General features: G+C 40.6%; 1 protein-coding gene across 3 annotated transcripts in view; it reads left to right on the top strand.

The window, feature by feature from the left end:
• LOC137259016 (puratrophin-1-like) overlaps positions 1–23,121 on the top strand; it is a 166,810-nt gene that overhangs the window by 100,001 nt on the left and 43,688 nt on the right. For all 3 annotated transcript variants that reach the window (XM_067796717.1, XM_067796718.1, XM_067796719.1), the window contains exons 5-12: positions 343–466; positions 1,675–1,774; positions 1,896–2,000; positions 4,199–4,315; positions 4,774–5,024; positions 5,731–5,869; positions 15,145–15,267; positions 20,889–21,077. In XM_067796717.1, the coding sequence (XP_067652818.1) occupies positions 343–466; positions 1,675–1,774; positions 1,896–2,000; positions 4,199–4,315; positions 4,774–5,024; positions 5,731–5,869; positions 15,145–15,267; positions 20,889–21,077 (1,148 nt within the window). The remainder of the gene's footprint in view (positions 1–342; positions 467–1,674; positions 1,775–1,895; positions 2,001–4,198; positions 4,316–4,773; positions 5,025–5,730; positions 5,870–15,144; positions 15,268–20,888; positions 21,078–23,121) is intronic.

Consider the following 23,121-nt stretch of genomic DNA (forward strand, 5'->3'; position numbering starts at 1 on the left):
TTTTAAGTTAGTAAAAATTTACAAGTAATTTTAGTAAAATATGTTCAAGTATTTGATGTTATTTCTTGAATCCCTATATACACTGATGTCAACCAGTCCACCCTCAATATCCGTAAACCCCTGACTGTCCATGCCATAGAGTTGTGGTAGTAGAAACTGGTCTGATGGATGCCATCTCATTGTACACACACATGGTGAAACGTGTCTGGTCCAAACTGGATGACTTCCAGGTGACTATGATGCAGGTGGGGTGGTCCTGGCTGCAGCGGTAGACAACCAACATCTTCAGGTGCAGCAACTGGTTCTGGGTATGTCATGATGACAGTTGTCTGTGTGTTACAGGTAGTCGGGATGTCAATGGTAATGCTGTTGTCTTCATCTTCACTGGGAGCATGATCTGGCATAATAGACAAGTCCTGAGCGTGGAACTGACCAGACTTCTCATGTACTACTACTCTGTGCCCAGGTGAGCTCACCGGTCCTATTGCTAATGTCACATCAATAGTGCAGATCACAGCTTGATCACAGTCTCCATCTCAGTGGCTATCAGTTAAACCTTTCAATGAAAGCATTCATCTATAAATTAATATCCAGAAACATTTTGCATGTCCCTGTGATGCAAATGAGCCAATGTCTAGATACTTAGAAATGACTGACATTTGTAAAGGCTTTGTCACTCCTCTTGACTTGCAACCCACAAAAGTGCTTCATTCCACTGTGACATAGGATTTTATGTAAGCTTCATTTGCATGTTTAATGTAATTACAGAATGCTTTGGTTATCAGTCTTCTGTCATGTATTGTGTACGTACGGTTAAACATCATTCTTCTAATAATCAGTCACAATTATATTTACTTTAACTTGTGCTGTCTGACATCAGATGCATCACCTAAGCCACACATGACCTCTCTGAGAGTACCCCAGGCCCACCCCACACATCACCCTACACCCTTGACCTTACCCCATTCCTCTTGATTTTAGCATATACCAAATCACACATGACTTCACTCAGTACCCCTGGCCCTCCCCACACATCTCCCTACACCTCACCTCACCTCATCCCACAAAACATCAACCTACACCTCACCTCACCCCACACAACATCAACCTCACCTCACCTCACCCCACACAACATCATTCTACACCTCACCTCGCCTCACCCCACAAAACAACAACCTACACCTCACCTCACCCCACACATCACCCTACACCACACCGCACCCCACACATCATCCTACACCTCACCTCACCCCACCCCACACATCATCATCCTACACCTCACCTCACCTGACCCCACACAACATCAACGTACACCTCACATCACCCCACACAACATCATCCTACACCTCACCTCATCCTACACATCATCCTACACCTCAACTCACCCCACACATCACCCTACACCTCAACTCACCCCACACATCACCCTACACCTCACCTCACCTCACCTCACCCCACCTCACCCCACACAACATCATCCTACACCTCACCCCACCCAACACCTATTATCTCCCTATGCCTCATCCATTTCCTACTTAACCTCACCCTATACCCCAACCCACCTTCTCACCCCACCCCACTTGACCAAGCCGTACACCCATGACAACCTTGCGAGACCCAGTTAACCCAATGCCCCCAGCTTTTGTGGAGTGTACATAGTGAGACATGTTGCAGGCCTGCTGCAGTCCGCCATGGCATGACGCTTGTAGCCGACATCCGTGGGGCCACGTCCTCCATAATCAACACGCTGCTAGAATCACTGTACATATTTCAAGTAAGTAATAAAACCAGTGTTTGTGATGTGCTTCCACAAGTTAGTCAGTTCCTTTCAGTCTATATACCCACAAGGTACATTTTGACAGTGGAGTATCTAAAGCAAACCTTGTATGTTTCAGGATAACATTCCAGATGGCATTGCTATGGTCCATCTAATGGCCGACAAATCCACACAGTCACTCGTCTTCAAGTCCCCTGTCTACGATCCTCATGCCGGCTTAAAGGTGACCACACATACTCATCCACCTGTTGGTACCAGTCCTTGTAGAGACTGGTATATATTAAGGAGTAATTATTATCGGCTGCTTTCCCCAATCTACATGTGAAGATCCTGGTTAGAATTGCTGTTCAGTAACCCATGCTTGTCTTTAGAGGCGACTGACAGTATCAGGCTCGTTAACTTGCTTAACACATGTCATTGTATACCAGTTGGGTAGGTCGATACTCATGCAGTTGGAGCACTGGGCTCTGCAGTCCAGTCTTAATTACTCACTGACCACTTCCATAAACAATAAACCACCAACCCCACTTCCTGATCAGTGGTATACCTCACCACTATGTACCCACTTCCTGATCAGTGGTATACCTGACCACTATGCACCCACTTCCTGATCAGTGGTATACCTCACCACTATGCACCCACTTCCTGATCAGTGGTATACCTCACCACTATGTACCCACTTCCTGATCAGTGGTATACCTCACCACTATGCACCCACTTCCTGATCAGTGGTATACCTGACCACTATGCACCCACTTTCTGATCAGTGGTATACCTGACCACAATGCACCCACTTCCTGATCAGTGGTATACCTGACCACTATGTACCCACTTCCTGATCAGTGGTATACCTATGTACCCACTTCCTGATCAGTGGTATACCTGACCACTGTGTACCCACTTCCTGATCAGTGGTATACCTGACCACTATGCACCCACTTCCTGATCAGTGGTATACCTGACCACTATGCACCCACTTCCTGATCAGTGGTATACCTCACCACTATGCACCCACTTCCTGATCAGTGGTATACCTCACCACTATGTACCCACTTCCTGATCAGTGGTATACCTGACCACTATGCACCCACTTCCTGATCAGTGGTATACCTGACCACTATGTACCCACTTCCTGATCAGTGGTATACCTCACCACTATGTACCCACTTCCTGATCAGTGGTATACCTCACCACTATGCACCCACTTCCTGATCAGTGGTATACCTCACCACTATGCACCCACTTTCTGATCAGTGGTATACCTGACCACAATGCACCCACTTCCTGATCAGTGGTATACCTCACCACTATGTACCCACTTCCTGATCAGTGGTATACCTATGTACCCACTTCCTGATCAGTGGTATACCTGACCACTGTGTACCCACTTCCTGATCAGTGGTATACCTGACCACTATGCACCCACTTCCTGATCAGTGGTATACCTGACCACTATGCACCCACTTCCTGATCAGTGGTATACCTGACCACTATGCACCCACTTCCTGATCAGTGGTATACCTCACCACTATGTACCCACTTCCTGATCAGTGGTATACCTATGTACCCACTTCCTGATCAGTGGTATACCTGACCACTGTGTACCCACTTCCTGATCAGTGGTATACCTGACCACTATGCACCCACTTCCTGATCAGTGGTATACCTCACCACTATGCACCCACTTCCTGATCAGTGGTATACCTCACCACTATGTACCCACTTTCTGATCAGTGGTATACCTCACCACTATGCACCCACTTCCTGATCAGTGGTATACCTCACCACTATGCACCCACTTTCTGATCAGTGGTATACCTCACCACTATGTACCCACTTCCTGATCAGTGGTATACCTGACCACTATGTACCCACTTCCTGATCAGTGGTATACCTGACCACAATGCACCCACTTCCTGATCAGTGGTATACCTGACCACTATGTACCCACTTCCCGATCAGTGGTATACCTGACCACTATGCACACTCTGCCTCTTGCAGGGAGAACATGGCAGGCCTATAGATAACTCTACTGTGTACTACTGTGTTGGGACAGACACCACTGGCAAAGGTGTAATTGTCAGAAAAACCTCAATGGCTGTTCTGATCAAATTAACCCCCTCCATCTTGTACCTTCAGTCATATCGAGAACACATGTGAAATAGCAAAGTACCGTGTTTGGTTTGGAACATTATTCATTGACAGGTTATTGAATCTTATTATCTTACCTATTAAAAAATATATTCATTTATGTGGGATGAAACTACAAACTCAGAAAATGTGAATTGTTGTATAATGGTATACTCATGGAAACAATGACAACTTTTCAAAAAAAATACTTGTACCTCTGAGACTGTCACATAACATGGGGAAAGGGTTCAAGTGTTTGACCCTAAAATGTTGTAATCAATTCTGTTTCAGCTTGATCTCATCATGTCACAAGATTTGATTCATCGTTTCGTTGCCCTGAACCAGCTTCCATTTGCGCTTGACGGACATTTTAACTACAGCCATGATGAGTGGGTCCGATTCAGAATGGTACGATATATATTATTTATCTGTTGAATATATATTATCTTTTCTGTACCTGTGTTATATAGATAAGAATGATAAAGTCTTTCTGGACATTATTGCAGGATTTCAGTTGTTCAATTTCTTGCGATCAAGTTAACTAATCACAGCCATGTATAGTCATTACTGTGTTATGAGAACAGTCGTCTTTGAAATGGTCGTTTTTAAAACACTGGTAAAATTGCCAAAATATGCTAGTATAATGAAAGCAAATTAACACAAATGGCTGGTTATTATATATTCTACACCTAGTCCATGTTTTGAATAGAGAGGCAATGTGATATACCAGTAAGAATAACATATTTTCCAGAATAAGGTATTTTTAGAATGTTACTTTGACTGTCTTTAACTTTGACTGTCATTTACTTTTTCAAATTTAAGTAAAATTGACAAGGAATGTTTACAAATTTAGAGTTTTCTTTCAGAAATTAGAACCATTTCTGGCAGATTGCCGTGAAGTTGCCAAGTATCTAGTCCAAGTAATGCAGGACCTCTCATCGCTGGAGAAACTGCCACGTACAACCCATGAAACTAGTCAGTTGATTGAGCAGCACGAACAGATGGTGAAGCAGGCATTTGATGACCCCCGATTGGTTGTACTTCAGCAGGATGGCGAGACCACCATGAGCTCACTCCGGCGCAATGCGTCTCTGTCTTCTCACTCTGATGATTACAAGTAAGGAGCCTTCCCTCACCTTTAACACTAGTGTTGACAGATTATTCTACTTGTAAATTATACTTATGGTGTTGTTAGTGGATAGGAAGCATGAATAAAGAACTGGGTCATGTAACTGTGAACATTGACATTAAATGTCTGTGGACACTTCGTCATATATGTACCTGTCTATGTTTATCAACCTGACCGCATGACTACATGATTCAGTATTGATTTCTTGATTGGAAACTGAAACCAACTAAACATAGAAATTGTGCAAATAATGTGAGGATTACTCTCTAGGCAATGTCCTTGTATTGGAAGTGGGACTGACAGTTTTATTCAATGACAAATGCGTTTATGAATGTGTCAAGGTTTGTCTCAAGCATGTTGAGCTTGAACACTTGTGACGATCATTGTCATTGTGATCAAGTGGTTAAATATTCAGGGAAGCATACATAAAATTCTGCTGAGAATCTAGAATCAAGAAATCTAGTTGAAGTGTTCATAAAACACCTTCAGTCTTTTAAAGGTGACTTGAATGTTCCTATGTGTTGGACTAATGTGACAGCATTATACATACCCTGGTGTGGATCTTTTATGATCTTTTAGACTGGTTGAAGTTTTCATTGAGTTGAAAACCAATTCCAGTGTATGGTGCTTCCACCAGACATATGCCAGGTTTATCAAATTTAATAAAGAGATATATCTCCCTGTTGAATTACAGATGTGCAATGGAGACCATCAACTCCTTGTTCCGCCAGCTGCAGGACACCATGATGAAACTAGTCAAGATGGCCGAGACAAGACTCAATAAGCTTGAGCAGTGTCTGCAACTCCGGGAATTTGAGGAAGAATGCACCAAGGTAAGTTTGATCACAACTGGAGTAATGGTTCTAATTCTTGAGTTGTTCTCACAACCTTAGATTTGATATTGACTCTGTATATTAAAACCTACAAACCCACCCCACCCCAACCCCAGCGCTTGTAGGTTTTGTTTCAAATAATTCATACCAATCAGTTGCATTGTTCGTTGATGCAAAGGATGTACTGAGTAGAACTTGGGATTCATACAGTCATCACTAACCCTATGAAGCACTGGTTCACCATCTTCAGTGATCTGTGTGCATATGTCACTAACCCTATGAAGCACTGGTTCACCAGCTTCAATGATCTGTGTGCATATGTCACTAACCCTATGAAGCACTGGTTCACCATCTTCAGTGATCTGTGTGCATATGCCACTAGCCCTATGAAGCACTGGTTCACCAGTTTCAATGATCTGTGTGCATGTGTCACTAACCCTATGAAGCACTGGTTCACAAGATTCAATGATCTGTGTAAAGACATCACTAACCCTATGAAGCACTGGTTCACCATCTTCAGTGATCTGTGTGCATATGTCACTAACCCTATGAAGCACTGGTTCACCAGTTTCAATGATCTGTGTGCATATGTCACTAACCCTATGAAGCACTGGTTCACAAGATTCAATGATCTGTGTAAAGACATCACTAACCCTATGAAGCACTGGTTCACCATCTTCAATGATCTGTGTGCATATGTCACTAACCCTATGAAGCACTGGTTCACAAGATTCAATGATCTGTGTAAAGACATCACTAACCCTATGAAGCAGTGGTTCACCTTCGTCAGTGATCTGTGTACATATGTCACTAACCTTATTAAGCACTGGTTCACAAGCTTTAATGATCTGTGTACATATGTCATCAACCCTATGAAGCACTGGTTCACAAGCTTTAATGATCTGTATACAGATGTCACTAACTCTGTGAAACACTGGTTCACCAGCTTCAGTGATCTGTGTACAGATGTCACTAGCCTTGTTAAGCACTGTTTCACCATCTTCATATCCGGATCTGTATACAGACATCACAGTCCCTATGAAACACTGGTTTACCATCTTCAGGGATCTGTGTACAGACATCAGTGACCATATGAAGCACTGGTCCACCTTCCTCGGTGATTTCTGTACAGATGCACTGAGAATCACTGCTCCGCCAGTTTTTTTTAGCAAATAATACTTGCCAGGATTTGCTGCCTAATGCAGCAAGGGGTACAGCCTATTATTGACCACAGACATTGACACAAGTAATACCAGCACCCAACATTCAGTATCAGCGTCTCTATATGAGTTATTAATTGCTCATCAATTAATAATTGCTTATCTTTTTTTTCGATACTATTGTCAGTCTTCAAATTTTCCCAATTTCCACATTTAATGTTTAGAGTAAGGTCACTTGTACTTCATCAGAAGAAAGGTCATGGCACCTGGAGGTATTCAGAAAGTGATGCTCATGTACACATAAAACATGATGATAAAGCTGATCAGCAGGCCTAAGCTAGAATTAGTATGATTGAAAATACAAACAAAAAGTAAATCCCTTCAAATACCTTGTCAGTTTAGAAATGCTATGCAAATGTAACCTTACTGAACCTTCTTTATAGTTCATTTTCATCTGCCAGAAATGTGTGGGCTCTAAGATTGTCTTGGTGTTTAAATCTGGCCTCTCTGCTTTATATTAGTGCGCAGGTGACTTGACCAACTGCCAGTACAAACTCTTCCTAGTGTTATATGTGGCTTTCATAATTCAACTGGGGAGAATGTTCCCTCTAGTTTGGCAGGATATGGTGTCTGTCAGACAAACAGGAGATGCATTATGGAAAGATTTAATGGACAAGTCCATGATAAATCTTCATATTCACTTCATTGCATGTTCTTGTATTTCCCAATCTTTCTCCCAGTTATTTAGAGTAGAGAGGTGCATATTTGTCAAACGAAGGAAATTGCATGATTATGTGAAGTAAGGTGATTATGAAACTGTAGAAAGCATTCAGAAATAGAGAGTTTATCACCAGTTCACGTCAGGCAGAGGAATCTATTGTACTGTTCTTTTCTTAATTGAACTATGCTGCAAATGGTAATCAATTAATCAAAGTAGTTTTTATGGAAACATGACATGTATATTGTGCGGAGGTGCAATTCTATCATCTGTTCCTGACCAGTTGATTATCATTGCTGATAATTTTGTCTCTGTCTTGACAGCTCCTGTGTAACAGATTCCTTTGTAATTCTTTCTGGCAGTATTCAAAGTGACTTTTTCTTCAACATGAGCCTATTAAATTCAAGGCTAACCAATTTTTCTGAAGTCATACTTAGTTTTTGTCAGCAGATGAATACATCACGTGCAATAATTTGAAATATTATACATCATATCATGTAACAAACAGTTTTAAGTCTTTTGAAATGGTCATTTCTGATTCTGTCAAGATCATTAAGAATCTTAGTTTGTCCTCTTTACGTGTGATAGTTTCTGGTTTTTATTTACTTTGTTGTAAAATTTGCAGTGTCTGACATGATGATTAGAATCCCATGGTATCTTGACCTTCACTTTAATGACTTCACATAATCCACACCCACACACGCTTACCGTTCCTTATATGGTCAAAGACAAGATGAGTCTAAATCTATCTTCTATGCAATTAGAAATGTAAAGTGCTTTCTTATCTCACACATAAATGTCATAATCTGATTGGCTTATCGCTCTTCTATTATTTTCAATGTGCCCTGCTCACAAGCGATGGACATTTAACTGTACCCTGCTGGAAATGCCGAACTCATTTGGTACTGCAGGGTAGTAATTCTTTGTCTTGAATAACACTGAATCATGTATATATGGTGTACGGAAATTACCCATGTTTAGCAAATGTAAATCAAGGGGTTGGATATAACTCTAAATCTGTTTTTCTTGTCTCAACTGCTAAACCTAGCTATGACTACAAAAAGATTTGCCTTGCTTTCCAAAAAATATATTTTGACAAAATGTTCAAATGTAGTTCCTGTGAATATTAAGAAGAGGAATTACACTTTACTAAGACAATACTTGCAGGAAATATAGCAAGATGCAAGATTTGAATCGTTTGATTCACACAGGTGGGCTGAAGTATATGATCCAATACCTGTGCTTCAAGCAGCTGAAAATTAACATTGATGTGTTCTGTGAGATAAATACATTGTTCACTGGTCCCTTAGCCCCCATGGGTTGATGTACCCTCAATGTGAACAAACATCAAGGGTACATCACTCCATGTCCCCCTCATGCCGAGTCAACAACTTATAATGTGACATCTGTAGAAAAGCTGATTGTATTAAGGCATAGTCAGACAGATATTACCTCACTAAAGGAAAGGCATCTACAGTAGACACAAGAGTTGATGTCATAATCGTTGTCAGTAATACCAGCCTGAAGTATGTACCATACTTGACAACTGACATCAGTGATATTGGCAGATATTGGTTAGATTCCCCACATGGTTGCAATGTGTGGAGCCCATTTCTGGAGTTCCTTGCTGTGATATTGCTGGAATGTTATGTGAAAATAAACTCACTTATTGGAGTAGATTCATGAAGATGAACATACTCTGTCAAGAGACTAGAGGATCTAGTCTGTAATAGAATCTATGTAAAGAAGTGAAGTGACAGATTAAGGTATTGCTACCTGTGTGATGCGGATGGTAGTATGACATGTATGCAGCAGGATGAACTTCCTTGTACAGGAACCTGTGAAGATCCGGCCTAAAATTGGTCTTTCATCTGGTCATAGGCTCGCAGACTCGGTCGACATGTGTCATTGTATCCAAATTGCGTTGAACGATGCTCATGATATTGATTACATGCTTGTCTGGTCCAGACTCGATTATTTACAGACCTCTGCCATACACGTGCAGTATTGCTGAGTGCGGCATAAAACAAGAATTACTCAGTCAGTCCTTGTCTGGGGAGATGCGCCACTTAATTCAGTCTGTCGTATAGTTGACCTGACAGTGATCTCAGTCAGTAGCATGTAGTTTGACTGAAATATGCCTAGCCCTTGAAGTATGTGCCAGTGTATAGGTGGCGCCCCCTGGTGACTGACTCTGAGTGGGATCACTTCAACTGATTACACTGTTAATTACAATAATGTGGTGCTATTCACTCTCCATTACTCTTTCATGCCAGGATCAGTAACTTAGGATGGAGGAGGTGGCAGGATAAGACATGATTGATTAACTTGTAATTGTTGCCAGGACACTGCAGCAGGGAAGAAGGAGAGCTGGTGATAATGTAAGCCTCACAGATTCAATTGGTCTAGGTGGTTAGATGGGTGGATAGCAAGACTAGGTATGAAATTACTAATTTGTATAATTCAGCAAGAGTGGGATAAGGTGTAATGATAGGTATAACTGAACTGTAATGCAAAAAAAGGCTTCAGGTAGGTTTCAGGGCCATTAGTGGTTTCAGGGTTTTTAGAGGTTTTTAGGGTTGTCAGTGTTTTTTATGACTGTTAGTGGTTATAGAGCTGCTAGTGTTTTTATGACTGTTAGTGGTTTTAGGGTCGTTAGTGGTTTCAGGACTGTGGAAAGGATGTCTGGTAACTATCACCTTCAATATCAGTAAGACATTCTAAGTGAGATGTGGCATCAGCTATGGGAGGACAGGAGTTATGTCATGGTAGTGTTATGTAAGTTCATACTGTGGTGTGAGCAGGCCAGGAGTTGACCCAGTACAGACCCCAGCTGGCCTAGTATGTAGAGGAGGTCAAGTAGTCTGACCTCAGTAAGCTAACATGCTCAGTGTGCAAATCAGTTGAAGGAGGAGAGTACCACAGGCAGCTTCCATGATTATCACTCAATCATTATGTTCAAGGTATTAAATGTTATAACTGGATTCTGGGATGTCGACTACTAATCTTGTGACCTAAGTTGTTGCAGTTATGAGTATTTTGACGTCTTCTCTTTTGTTCTTCAGCTCAAAGCACCACTAGTATTTGTTTTAAGTTCTTGTAAAATCAACCACATCAGAGATGGCAGTTTCATCGTCAGTTAATGTTTGATGTTATATCTTTCATGATATGATTAATAACCGCTATCTGTTGGTGAGATCCTGAGTGTAATCCCTCGGCCAGCAGGGTGCTCCCATCTGACTAACTTCATACCACAGCTGACAAATCTTATCACGGAACTGACACTTTCTTATCAAACTCTGTCCTGAAAAAACACAAGTGTGATATAATTATAAGATATGGCAATTAGGCTTGGGTAGAAGAGATTAGAGATTAGTTAAATGTGGTGTGGGTGTATTAAACACTATCTATGTAGTTAAGGACTTATCAGGTTTATGGCTGTCGATCAGCAGTAATGGGTTTCCTGTTTGTACTGTCAGTGGAGGTATTCTAAGATCAGTTTGCGTTGGGGAGGGTTTGGAGGTATTCTATGGTTCTCAGCTCAAGCAGGACTTTCTGATGGTAATACCCAGTGTATTATAAGTGTCATTCATTTAGGAGATGTGGCCTGTCCTTGTAGGGTCACATGAAGGTGTGTGACTTGACAGTAGTACTGACCTCTTCAGGGTTTGGGCCTGCCAGTTACACTTCATCATGGTTATGTCATAGTATGGTCTCTGTAAAGTCTGTCTGCAGTGGAGATGGTTTTTCTGTGGGCGATAGGGTTGTGTATACTTGAAGACAACCTGACCAACCTTCCACATTCCCATGGACTCTGAGGCGGGGTATCTGAACATCTGAACGTCTTCTGGTGACACTTTCATGCTGTCAGTGAGACCCTTTCACCATTATTCTCTACCTATATTGGAAGCCTTTCATTTATCTGATCATGCACTTGAACCGTTAATACTTGGTCACAGACAACTCTCAAACTATCCATGGCTGCTTCTCCAACTTCCTCTATTCTCATAATGTAACTATGAGATAAGACGTACTGTACATCAGTGTTGCCACCATCAGCCAAGATGAAGGTAAGTCCTGCTTTGAATGGAGAACACCCTGATGACATACTGTCTGATCCTGACTACAGCTTTTGGTAGTTTCCTTGCCATGTATACCTAGTCCTGGGCTAATCCTGTCTGGTAGACTTACTTTGTCAGCTGCACCTATCTGTCTGTAGATGTGTAGCTTGGTTAAGTTGTTATTACTGTTGCCTGGACTTGACATTAGTTCATCAGGACCTAGAGTCCATTTCTGGTGTCCCCCACTGTGATGTTGCTGGTATATTGCTAAAAGCAGCGTAAAGCCAGATTCAGTCAGTCAGCATTAAGACCTAGTAAAGTCTTTCTAAAGCCACCATGTTATTGAAACATGTTACTCAAGGGGGACCTATTGTCTGGTCCCCTAGTCATTCATTCCTCGTTAACGCCCAAGGCTAGAACTGCTAAGGACTTGTATCAGTCAACTTATTGTTAGTGACGTGTTTGGGCCTGTGTGTTTATTGTCATCATAATAATAATAATCATTACAGTCCATGGTGTCCCTGTGACAGCAGCCACACACATTTGTATTCTTTACATAGAGTTGTCAGTAGGTACTGTGTTTTGTGCTATTTCATGGAATAGGGCAAGTTATTTGTAGAGAAACTCGTGAAACATTTACAGTCAATAGTTGTTTGTATGGCCGACAGGGGTGGTTTTGATTATCAGAAATTAGAGAGGTTTACAGAGCTCAGAGTTTCCTAAATAAGTGACATCTGGACAGGTATTACTGACCTGCATGTGAAGTAGGGCAGATTGACCTTGCTACCTGTGATGGGCTGTGCCCAATAGGTGATAAGCACCTGTGTTGCGCCTCTGTTCGTGTAGCGTCTACACCAGTCTATAGGTGACGGTATATACCATGTGTCCTCATCCCTGTTTGCCTCATGCTGCAGGCATGTAGGTGACTTCACACCTACCCCACATCCTGGAGACTCCATTACCTTGCAGGAGGGAGCTTTCACACCTCTACATATTTCACCCTGGTAAGATTGCATGGAGAAGCTAGTGTTCATTTTGTGACTGTGTTACAGTTGGGATGTTGTCCATGTTTGAACTGCAAGGTTTGAAATTATACTGGACTTTGAATTTTGTTTCTGTTAGGTCACTTTGACCTGTATCATAAGTGAGCTTCAGATGTAGCTTGAAGCACCGACACAGCACTGTCAATGAAATCTCTCTTTTTATCACAACTGATTAAGTTATTTTTCAAATTGGCAGTTGAAACTAGTAAAGTGTCTATAGGCTATTGACTTTCAGTTTGAAAAGCAGATAAATCAAAGGCATTACTTTGAGATTTGTCATCAGACAATTTTTCTCTCTCCAATATCCTTGTTGGTTTTATGACGCCACATTTAATCCAATCACTGTAAGCCAAATGTATTTGAATTTGAAATTGTTTCCAGATAATTGGGCAGTCCTGGTAATTGCTGTAAAGTGTGGTGAAATAGCCATAAATAGGGTGACAGGGCATTCACTGACAATGACAGTTGTTCGACCAGTACGTAGTACAGGGGCTGTTATTGTTGTTCTGGGGACAGATCTCTAGGTTTGATTGACTGGAAATGATACATTAATATTGATCAGCTGGTACTGAGGCTGTACACTAGCCATGAAAGGGAGATGTTCTCTTAAAGCATTTCTCATGCCCCTTTGCTGTAAAAAGAATACCTCAGTAAGTACTGTCAGTATGTATTTTGAATGTGTTCAGAGTATTCATAGCCTGCTAAGATGAGATTTATGTCTTAGTGTATTCACTTCATTGTTCTTTAATGCTGCTATAAATAACTGCCACTGTTGTATTTACCCATTGGAGTTTGGAACTGTAGATTTAGTGAGTTATTTGTTGACAGTTAACTGACAACTGGTGCACTGCCTGCAACATGGTGTGTAAGACTTGATATCACAGGTGCTGCAAGATTCTAGGCAAACTCAGTTTAACTGGCTTGTATCTGTTGGCAGAATCTGGAGCTTAGACTAATGTTTAGTCCCTGAATATATAACTTTGATTGTAACAAAGAAAACCATTTAAGTTAAAAAGGAGCTCCAGTGAGTTGGGAGATTCTGAACCTGTCCAAATCTAGTCTTCCTTCATTCAAAGCTATGGCACTGCAGACAGGGCTAAGCTGTAGGTAAAACAGTGTGGTTCAGGGACTGTGAGACCGACTTTCTGGTGCTTTGTTAAGCAGTGTATGCAAGTGTGATGGGATGTTTTATCTGTATCGTTTTACACTAACCTCTGTACAGACCTTTATATAGATTTACCCATTCCTCCTCCAAGGCCCGGAGAGTTGTCCGTATGTGATGCTTGTGTATATATTACCTCTCTATATCTCCCTGTACACAGACGTCCATACAACCCTCCCTGTCTCAACACAGTACTCTGTATGATTAACACTTTAACAAGCTACATTTTAAAATGTTTTATCTTTTGTAAAGCTGACCATTTGATTGAAATTGTATGTTGTTATTACAGTTTGTAAAGAACCATTTTCTGTATGTATGAAGGAAGTTCAGATTGAGTTGCCAGTATCTTTCTCAATGTTTCCACCCAGACTAACACTGCCTCACATGCACTAAGCTTCTTGTTAAGTATCAAACCACCCCCACCGCTTGGTGAATTATTATTTGTATGTCAATGATTTATATGTCTCTATACAAAACATTCTTGAATGAATTCAGTCTCATACACTGACAACAGACAGCTGTCTCAGAGGGAAATTCTGCCCTGTTTGGAAATGGTTTGCCAGCTATTTGGTTGTGCTGGAAAGGGTTAATTGATGACCCTGACAAGATAGTGCCTTACATTCATAGATATCTCTGAATTTAAATAATGGCTTTTCATTGGATTAACAGTTTAAAAACCTGTTCTGATTGGAAGAGGATATGACTCCAGATTTGAGACAGCATCTGGCACCGAGGAACATAATTGAATTTCAGTGTTGAACATGTCTGGTTGCTAAGCAACACCCTCAGTGCCAAGAGATGGAAACTTTTGAAATCTTTTGCTTGTTTTGGCTTCCATGGTGATTTGCTGATTTTGATTTTGAAACTGAAGAAATAAAATGTCTGATGCAAGGAGTCAGTGATTGGATGAGTATGAGAAAGATGCGCACTATGGTTGCTGCGGATGATGTCAAGAAAATCCGACTATATCTGCTGGAGCTTCATGGTAGAACCATTCTCCTTCAGGTGTTTCAAAACATGGCAGAAAACATCCTCAAGGTTGGATATCTGATAATCAGCAACAAATATACCTATAGTGAATGATGTTGATGATAGATGTTGTTTTATGATTAGATGTATTGTTTTTTTCAGTTGATCTCTTGGACCAGTAATGATGGCAGCCAGAATATACAAAGGCATTCCTGCACAGCAGATAACCTGAAGGCAGCTCGGATACAGCAGAAGGACTTTGAGAAGTTCTATTTCTCTGCAATGGTAGGTAACCAGTTTTAATTTCTCATTCACAGTTCCAGATATTCTTCTTGATGGTTTGTAGGAATTTTGTTGATATGGTAATTTTTTTCTATGAATATTCATTCATTTTTCTAATTTCTTGTGTTTCTTTGATTATTTACCACCTTAAAAAAGCTTCACCCTTGAAAATACGAGTTAGAAATGTTTTTCATTAACCTATGCTAGGCTACTAACCGGATCAGGTTGTCAGACTCGCTGACTTCTTTGGCACATATCATCATATCCAAATTGAGTAGAGTGATTCTCAGGCAGTTGATCACTGGATTGTCTGATCCAGACTTGGTTATTTGCAGACCACTGCAGTATGGCAGAAATATTGCTGAGTGTGGTGTAGAACTAAACATGCTCTTTCAATGAAACTTGTTTCTTCAATAAGTAATTAGTACGTTTGGAAATCACACTTGGACATATTTTCAGCAAGATTGTTTAATTTATTCAAACTGTCCTCTAGAATCATTCATAAACTTTTTTATCACATATGAATGAGTCTGAAGATTGTCAACATTTGTTACAATGGATTGAACAATGCATACATTATATCAAAGGTGTGTATGTCAACAAACTGAACAATCTCGCAAATCTTGCTTGTCTGTAGTAGAAGTGATCTAGTGCTTTGTGATAAAAATCTGACTACTTAATTATACATTGTTGCCTAAATGTAATTCACAAGACAACCGTAATCATAATGCCCCTGCCAGCTGATCAAAAGCTTGGTAATTACAGGATTGGCTTTCTAGGCAGGTAAAAACATTAGCTGGTCTCTGTGGCATGTAGTGATAGTGAAGAATAGTGTATCCTAGCAACAGTGATTGTGACTACAACTGCAGCCATATTGTGTCTGTCTGCATGCGTGATACAAGGTGAACTGACCTGGTCAGTGTGGGATAGTGCTGGTTGTAATACTCTGGCATGGTACAGGATATAGATGGAGCTATATGTAACTGGGGAGGGATGAACTGTAAGTACATCTAGTACAAATCATGATAATTTCGCCATCTAAAGATGTCATTTGATTTGACTGGCTATGACTGACAGTGGTGGCTCTATGTGGGGAACATCTGCCAAGACACTGACAATTGTGGCTCTATGTGGGGTAGGTCTACTAAGACACTGACAATTGTGTCTGTATGCGGAAGGTCTACTAGGACACTGACAATTGTGGCTGTATGTGGAAGGTCTACTAAGACACTGACAGTTGGGGCTGTGTGTTGGGAAGGTCTACTAAGACACAATTGTGGCTCTTTGTTGGAAAGGTCTACTAAGACACTGACAGTTGTGGCTGTGTGTTGGGAAGGTCTACTAAGACATTGAAAGTTGTGGCTGTGTGTTAGGAAGGTCTACTAAGACACTGACAATTGTGGCTGTGTGTTGGGAAGGTCTACTAAGACATTGACAGTTGTGGCTGTGTGTTAGGAAGGTCTACTAAGACACTGACAATTGTGGCTGTGTTTTGAGGTCTGCTAAGAGGCAATTGTGGCTCTATGTTAGGAAGATCTACTAAGACATTGACAATTGTGACTGTGTGTTAGGAAGGGCTGCTAAGACACTGACAATTGTGGCTGCATGTTGTAAAGGTCTACTAAGACATTGACAGTTGTGGCTGTATGTTAGGAAGGTCTACTAAGACATTGACAGTTGTGTCTGTATGTGGAAGGTCTACTAAGACACTCACAGATGGGGCTGTGTGTTGGGAAGGTCTACTAAGACACAATTGTGGCTCTTTGTTGGGAAGGTCTACTAAGACACTGACAGTTGTGGCTGTGTGTTGGGAAGGTCTACTAAGACATTGACAGTTGTGGCTGTGTGTTAGGAAGGTCTGCTAAGACACTGACAATTGTGGCTCTATGTTAGGAAGGTCTACTAAGACATTGACAGTTGGGGCTGTGTGTTAGGAAGGTCTACTAAGCCTTTGGCTGTTGTGACTGTATTTTTGGAAGTTCTACTAAGACATTAACAAATGTGGCTGTGTGTTGGGAAGGTCTGCTAAGAGATTGACAATTGTGGCTGTGTTGGGAAGGTCTGCTAAGAGATTGACAGTTGTGGCTCTATATTAGGAAGATCTACTAAGACACTGACAATTGTGACTCTGTTGGGAAGGTCTACTAAGCCTTTGACTGTTGCTGTATGTTGGGAAGGTCTACTAAGAGACTAACAATTGTGGCTGTGTGTTTTGAAGGTCTGCTAAGAGATTGACAGTTGTGGCTCTATGTTAGGAAGGTCTACTAAGACACTGACAATTGTGGCTATGTGTTGAGAAGGTCTGCTAAGATACTGACGATTGTGGCTCTATGTTGGGAACATCTTCTAAGGCACTGACAATTGAGGCTCTATGTGGGGAACGCCTTCTAAGACACTGACAATTGTGGCTCTATGTGGGGAACGTCTGCTGATACACTGACAATTGTGGCTCAATGTGGGGAACGTCTTCTAAGACACTGACAATTGTGGCTGTATGTTGGGAAGGTCTGTAACCAGTCTCAGGTAGCAGTCACACACGGCTTCTGACAGTGCCCAGTGCTACAGCCTATGATGTTGAAGGGATCATCCCTCACACGACCTTCAGCTCGCTACTGTTTGATGAAATGTTAATGCCCTCATAAACAGTGCTATACTGCATGACAGAACAAATGCCCAGGGATTTCCTGGGGGAAAAAACCCACCCTTTAGTCATCCTTACACAAGACAATGGATTGCTTTTCTATCCCACAACAAAAAATTTACTTTACAGAAGATATTTCACTTATTTATGAATGATGTTGGCTGTTATTTTGGACTGTTTGTCTGAGTTGAAGCATGCCATGGGGAAGCTTTTGCTACTCATGGTTCAGTTGTCAAATTGGAAACCAGAACAGGAAAACAACACAAAATAATGTCATACCCATGTACAGTGAGTAATGTCATACCAGTATACAGTGAGTAATGTCTTAATGTACAGTGAGTAATGTCATCACAACATACAGTGAGTATTGTCACAACAATATGCAGAGATAGAGACAGTAATGTCATTCCAATATGTAGTAATGTCACACAATTGTACAGTGTGTAATGTCATACCTGTATACAGTGAGTTATGTCATTCACATCTACAGAGAGTAATGTCATACCAATCAACATTGAATATGTCTTACCAATAAGCAGAAAGTCATACCATTATGTCGTGAGTAATATACCAATGTACAAAAGGTAATGTCATATGAATATACAGTAAGTAATTCATACCAACATACAGAGTAACATCATACCAATATGCAGAGTAATGTCATACCAATATACAGAGAGTAATATCATACCATCATACAGAAAGTAATTATATACCAACATACAGAGTAATGTCATACCAACATACAGATTAATGCCGTACAAATATGCAGGGCATACTTTCAAGCGAAATTATGAAGTGTAATATTTTGTGATAATGCTGTGCAAGTATTTGCCATCTTGACAGTAATCACCCTCCCTTTGTTTGCATCAGGTCACAAGCTGTCAGAAAATATGTCATCAATCTTGATTATGGTGAGAGGATGTTTTTTTCCTCAATACTGATATTTTGTGAGGGATCCTTCAGATTGTTTTCCTTCATTTTGAAATTTTAGCATATTTGTTTTCACCCAGTTTCATGACCCAAGTTAAGGTGTTCCTAGGTCGAACCTAAACAGGCATACAGTGCACTGTTTTCACCCAGAAGCGCACTTAAGGTCAGAATTTGAATTATATTTACAGCACAGATCTCACCGACCGTCTGACATATTATGTTTGTCTGATAATATCAACCAATCAGAATGTGCCATTGTAAATCTGCATGGCCATATTGTCATGGCAGAGTGTTTGAGGTATCTCTGACTAGATTCAGTGAGTATTTCACTTCCTGCTGTATGTTGACAGTAGCTCCTGGAGTGATGTCTTGTCAACCTAGTCCCAAAGGTGTGCTATGTCCAAAGCAAGCAGCACTGTCTCTATCTCCTTGCAGATTGATACGGAAGTTGATACTGAAATGGTGCCAGTGAAGCAGGCCCCCAGTTAGCATAAGTCTGACTTGTTTATCTTTGACATTGTGTGAGAGAGATTGGTTATTATATGAGTGTGAGGCAGTGTAAGTGCACATATGTCAGATCCTACACACTTACATTTCGTCTCTTCTCTCACACATGTAGTTTTCATCTTTGAAGTGTTCAGTGAAGTATATTAATTCAATCTTCATTTAAATTACATTTTTTAAAAAGATTGTAATGTAAAGTTATCAGTGAGCCTCTTAGATATAGAACTTAGTAACTAGTTCATCTGATAGCTAGTAGATGGTGATTTTTAAATATTTAATTGATAAGGATTTTAGATCATGTCCCTAGATATATGGAAATTACCTGTGGCCTATGTCTCAATGCAGTGGTATTTTTTGTCTGTTGGGAAATCAGATTTGTATATTGCACTACTGGTGTCCAGTTCACTTTCCATTGTTAATTATATTGTTCATTTATAAAATGAATGAGAAATATGGCCAGTAGTGTGGAACCATTATCGGTCAAGTGATTTTACATGTGCCATAGTATGAAAGTTGTTTCCACCCCTGCACTAGCCATGAAGCTACCGCCAATGTAGGAATCATATTTATCATGTAACAAACATATCATGTTGAAACTTGGGGGTGGGTAGATCAGTACGTGACTGCACTCGCCAGTTGCAGCGCCTAACACACTGCACCTAAAATATTACACAGTTCTCTGAAATAACAATGACAGATCTGCAGGTCTTCCAGCACAATATTTGGTGATGTCAACTCAAACAGGATGTCAAATACGTGACTTGAGAAGCCAATAACAGTCCCAGAATTCACAGTTGACTGCAAGCTGACATTTAGGTTGACAGTGGCTAGCTACATGTGACAACTGCCCTACTCAAGTCTACAAATTTAAGAAAAGATGAACTCTCTAGTTTAATTCAGGACTGGTCTGATCATCATCACTCAGACACAAATACAAATGTAGGTCATTGTGTAGATGCGGAAGTTGGCTTCATTTCACATGGAGGTGTTTGAGGGAAAGAAATGTTGCCAGATTTCCCTTGTTTTGGTAGATCTTTCCAGTTGTTGGATTAATTTTAATCTTCTGAGTTCCTTGTGCACAGCTAATTCTCTGTATGGCGATTGGGATCAAATGCAGACAATATTAATGAATGGAGCTGCTTTTTGATATATAAATCAATATAATCAATGGAAATATGAATTTGATGAATACTGTTTACTGAGACTTGATTGATTTTGATGGGAGAGTCTGTAGAGACAAAACTCATTAGTTACACAGTGGACGTCTATGCGGTTGAAGTTTTGTTTGTTTTTCCCGACTGCTGTGTAATTGAGATTTCTGTAGTTTTTAGTCTTGGTTTTCACTTGCACAAGGATATGAATAGTACATCTACTGAATATGATCTATACTAAGGGAAGCTGCTGCTAGAAGACTTTACTCAAAATTTCCACACTTTGGGTGTTATTTCCCATGGAATCAGACCCTGGTGAGAAATAAGGCTGCATTTTCTATTAACTCTTATTCATGTCATTCATGAGACTGAGTAGTATGTCACTCTCATTCCAGAAACACATCGAGAAAGGCAATGACATGTTGGAGGAAGCTAGCATGTTGACCCAGACGGGTAATGAGGTGACAGGTTACAAAGATCTAGCCCGGATGCTGAAGAAGCACCTGCATCAGTTCACCAGTCAGCTGGAAGCTACGAGGGAACGGATAGAGGGAACTGCACAGTGTTACCATCTACTTGATAAGGTGGGACATCAGAAGATAGTCAAGAAACATGTTTTTTTTTAGTTTTTTTTGTGTTGTTCAGAAGAGATCCCATGATCCCTGGTTGTTTGCAAGATCTGTCTACAAATGTCCATTCGGTTACTGAATGTGACAGTGCTGATGGTGTGAATTGATCATATGCTTCCACCTTTGATGAAGCTGGTACAGATGGAAACCTCTCTAATCTGGATCCTGTCAGTGCCACACTTTGCAGACCATTACTGTTTGACACCATTATGTATGCTTAGACAGATATAACTACATACCAGTGATTAGATATTCATGAATAGACTAGTCAGTTTCATTGAGAACAGGACCTTCCAGTTTAATGTATTTGCTGATTTGAGTGAATGATGTTGACTTCAATTCTTATGAGTAAGGTGACATTTTTACAAAAGAAGAGTTATAAATGTAGACTGACAACCAAGTTGCAGAAACATTGATCATGAAGTGCTACATTGGTTTGCTTTTACTGTCTGATTTTACCCTTTGCGACTCTACATCCTTTTGTTCTTATAACCATCTAAATGGGAGTTTTTTTATCTATGACAATCGTCACCATTAAGCGTGTCAGTAACTTTGAAAGGTTGTTATGAGCTGTCTGTTGTGAGATTGTTTCACTGACTGAGAGGTTGGAAGCATTATAATCCGATTACTTCAGGTGTTGAGAGAGGTTTACGTCTGATGGGCTCCAGTAATCTGTATATGGGGCAGTGTTTTGTATGATCAGGTGGCTAATCCAATCCTCAAGAAAGGTGAGTGGTTGGAGGATGTTCTCCAGGATGGTGACAAGTGATTAGGCCTGAAGGGACTAGTGTGTCTGTAGGAACACAAAATGATCATCCATTTCATCTCTTGTGATAATTTTCTTTGTTTGGGGAATTGCCATTCATGCATATGTGCTGTTGTAAATGTTAACATTGACTAATGTGCACATTTGGAAACTGACATTGAGAATGTGAGGTCACCACTTCATTATCCTATTATGATATTTAGTTAAGAGGGTGTGTCAGATTTGTCTTTCGCCCACTTTGCTGGAAGCTTTCTCTGGTTGTTGGTCGTATGGGGAGGTAAGGCTGCTCTGCCTTGTCACTGAGCAGACCTAGGTACATCATCATGATGTTTATCAGGAGGCTATGGTGGGATGGAAAGGGAATTCCCTAAAAGGAGAATATATAAATGCTCTATACTGTATTTGGAAGTGTCTTAGGTGAGACTAGAATGGTTTATCACTTATGGTAGAGGAGAGCTCTACATGGTCAGACTTTGTACTGTGACTGCTGTCACAGCAGGTTACATGAATGTGTTGTCATCTCACATGGCACTGATGGGTATTCAAATAATATTTGGCATTCAAGCAAACTCATTTCAATATGGCGGCCATGGACCTGTCCTCAAGAAGTTGATTCCTCAATGCTCACTGTCAAGTGAAAGATCAGATAATCTCTTTGTTGACATGAACATTTCAAGATTTGGAAACAGACATGTAACATTAATGCAGAAAAATAAATTAACTATCATCAAGCAAGGAAGTTTTGGCCATTTTAATAAGTCCTGAGTGTGTGATGAATTCAGGGTGACAACTCTTCTGGTATAAACCTGCTTCTTGGACTTAAAGAGATTAGAGTGACATCTCTGGAGTTGGCTGTTTCGTTGGCAAACACTGCCTCCACGAGGAGACTTGCAAATATTGATTCTCGGAGTAGCGCAGAACGCAGGCAAAAGAAACAGCAGTTGTCCTCAGTGCTAGTGTCTAGAATAGCCAGTTCACTGCAATGCTGATCACTTCACTCTCTATTACCCTGCTAAAAACACTTGGAAGGAATTTGTGAATTTGAAGTTATTTGTGATGATTGGAACAGCTCTTGAGGTAAACATACTCTCTTTCCTCATCTTTGTTGTTTGAGTATACATATTAAAAAGTTAATGGCTTTATGTATCTTCAGTAATTTATGGTTTCCAGTTGTGCTATCTACATTGTAAGGAGTGGGTTTCTTGTTAAGATGGTTGGTCAGTGTTTTCCGTG

Source organism: Haliotis asinina, chromosome 12 (assembly GCF_037392515.1).
Source record: "Haliotis asinina isolate JCU_RB_2024 chromosome 12, JCU_Hal_asi_v2, whole genome shotgun sequence".
Lineage (NCBI taxonomy): Eukaryota > Metazoa > Mollusca > Gastropoda > Lepetellida > Haliotidae > Haliotis > Haliotis asinina.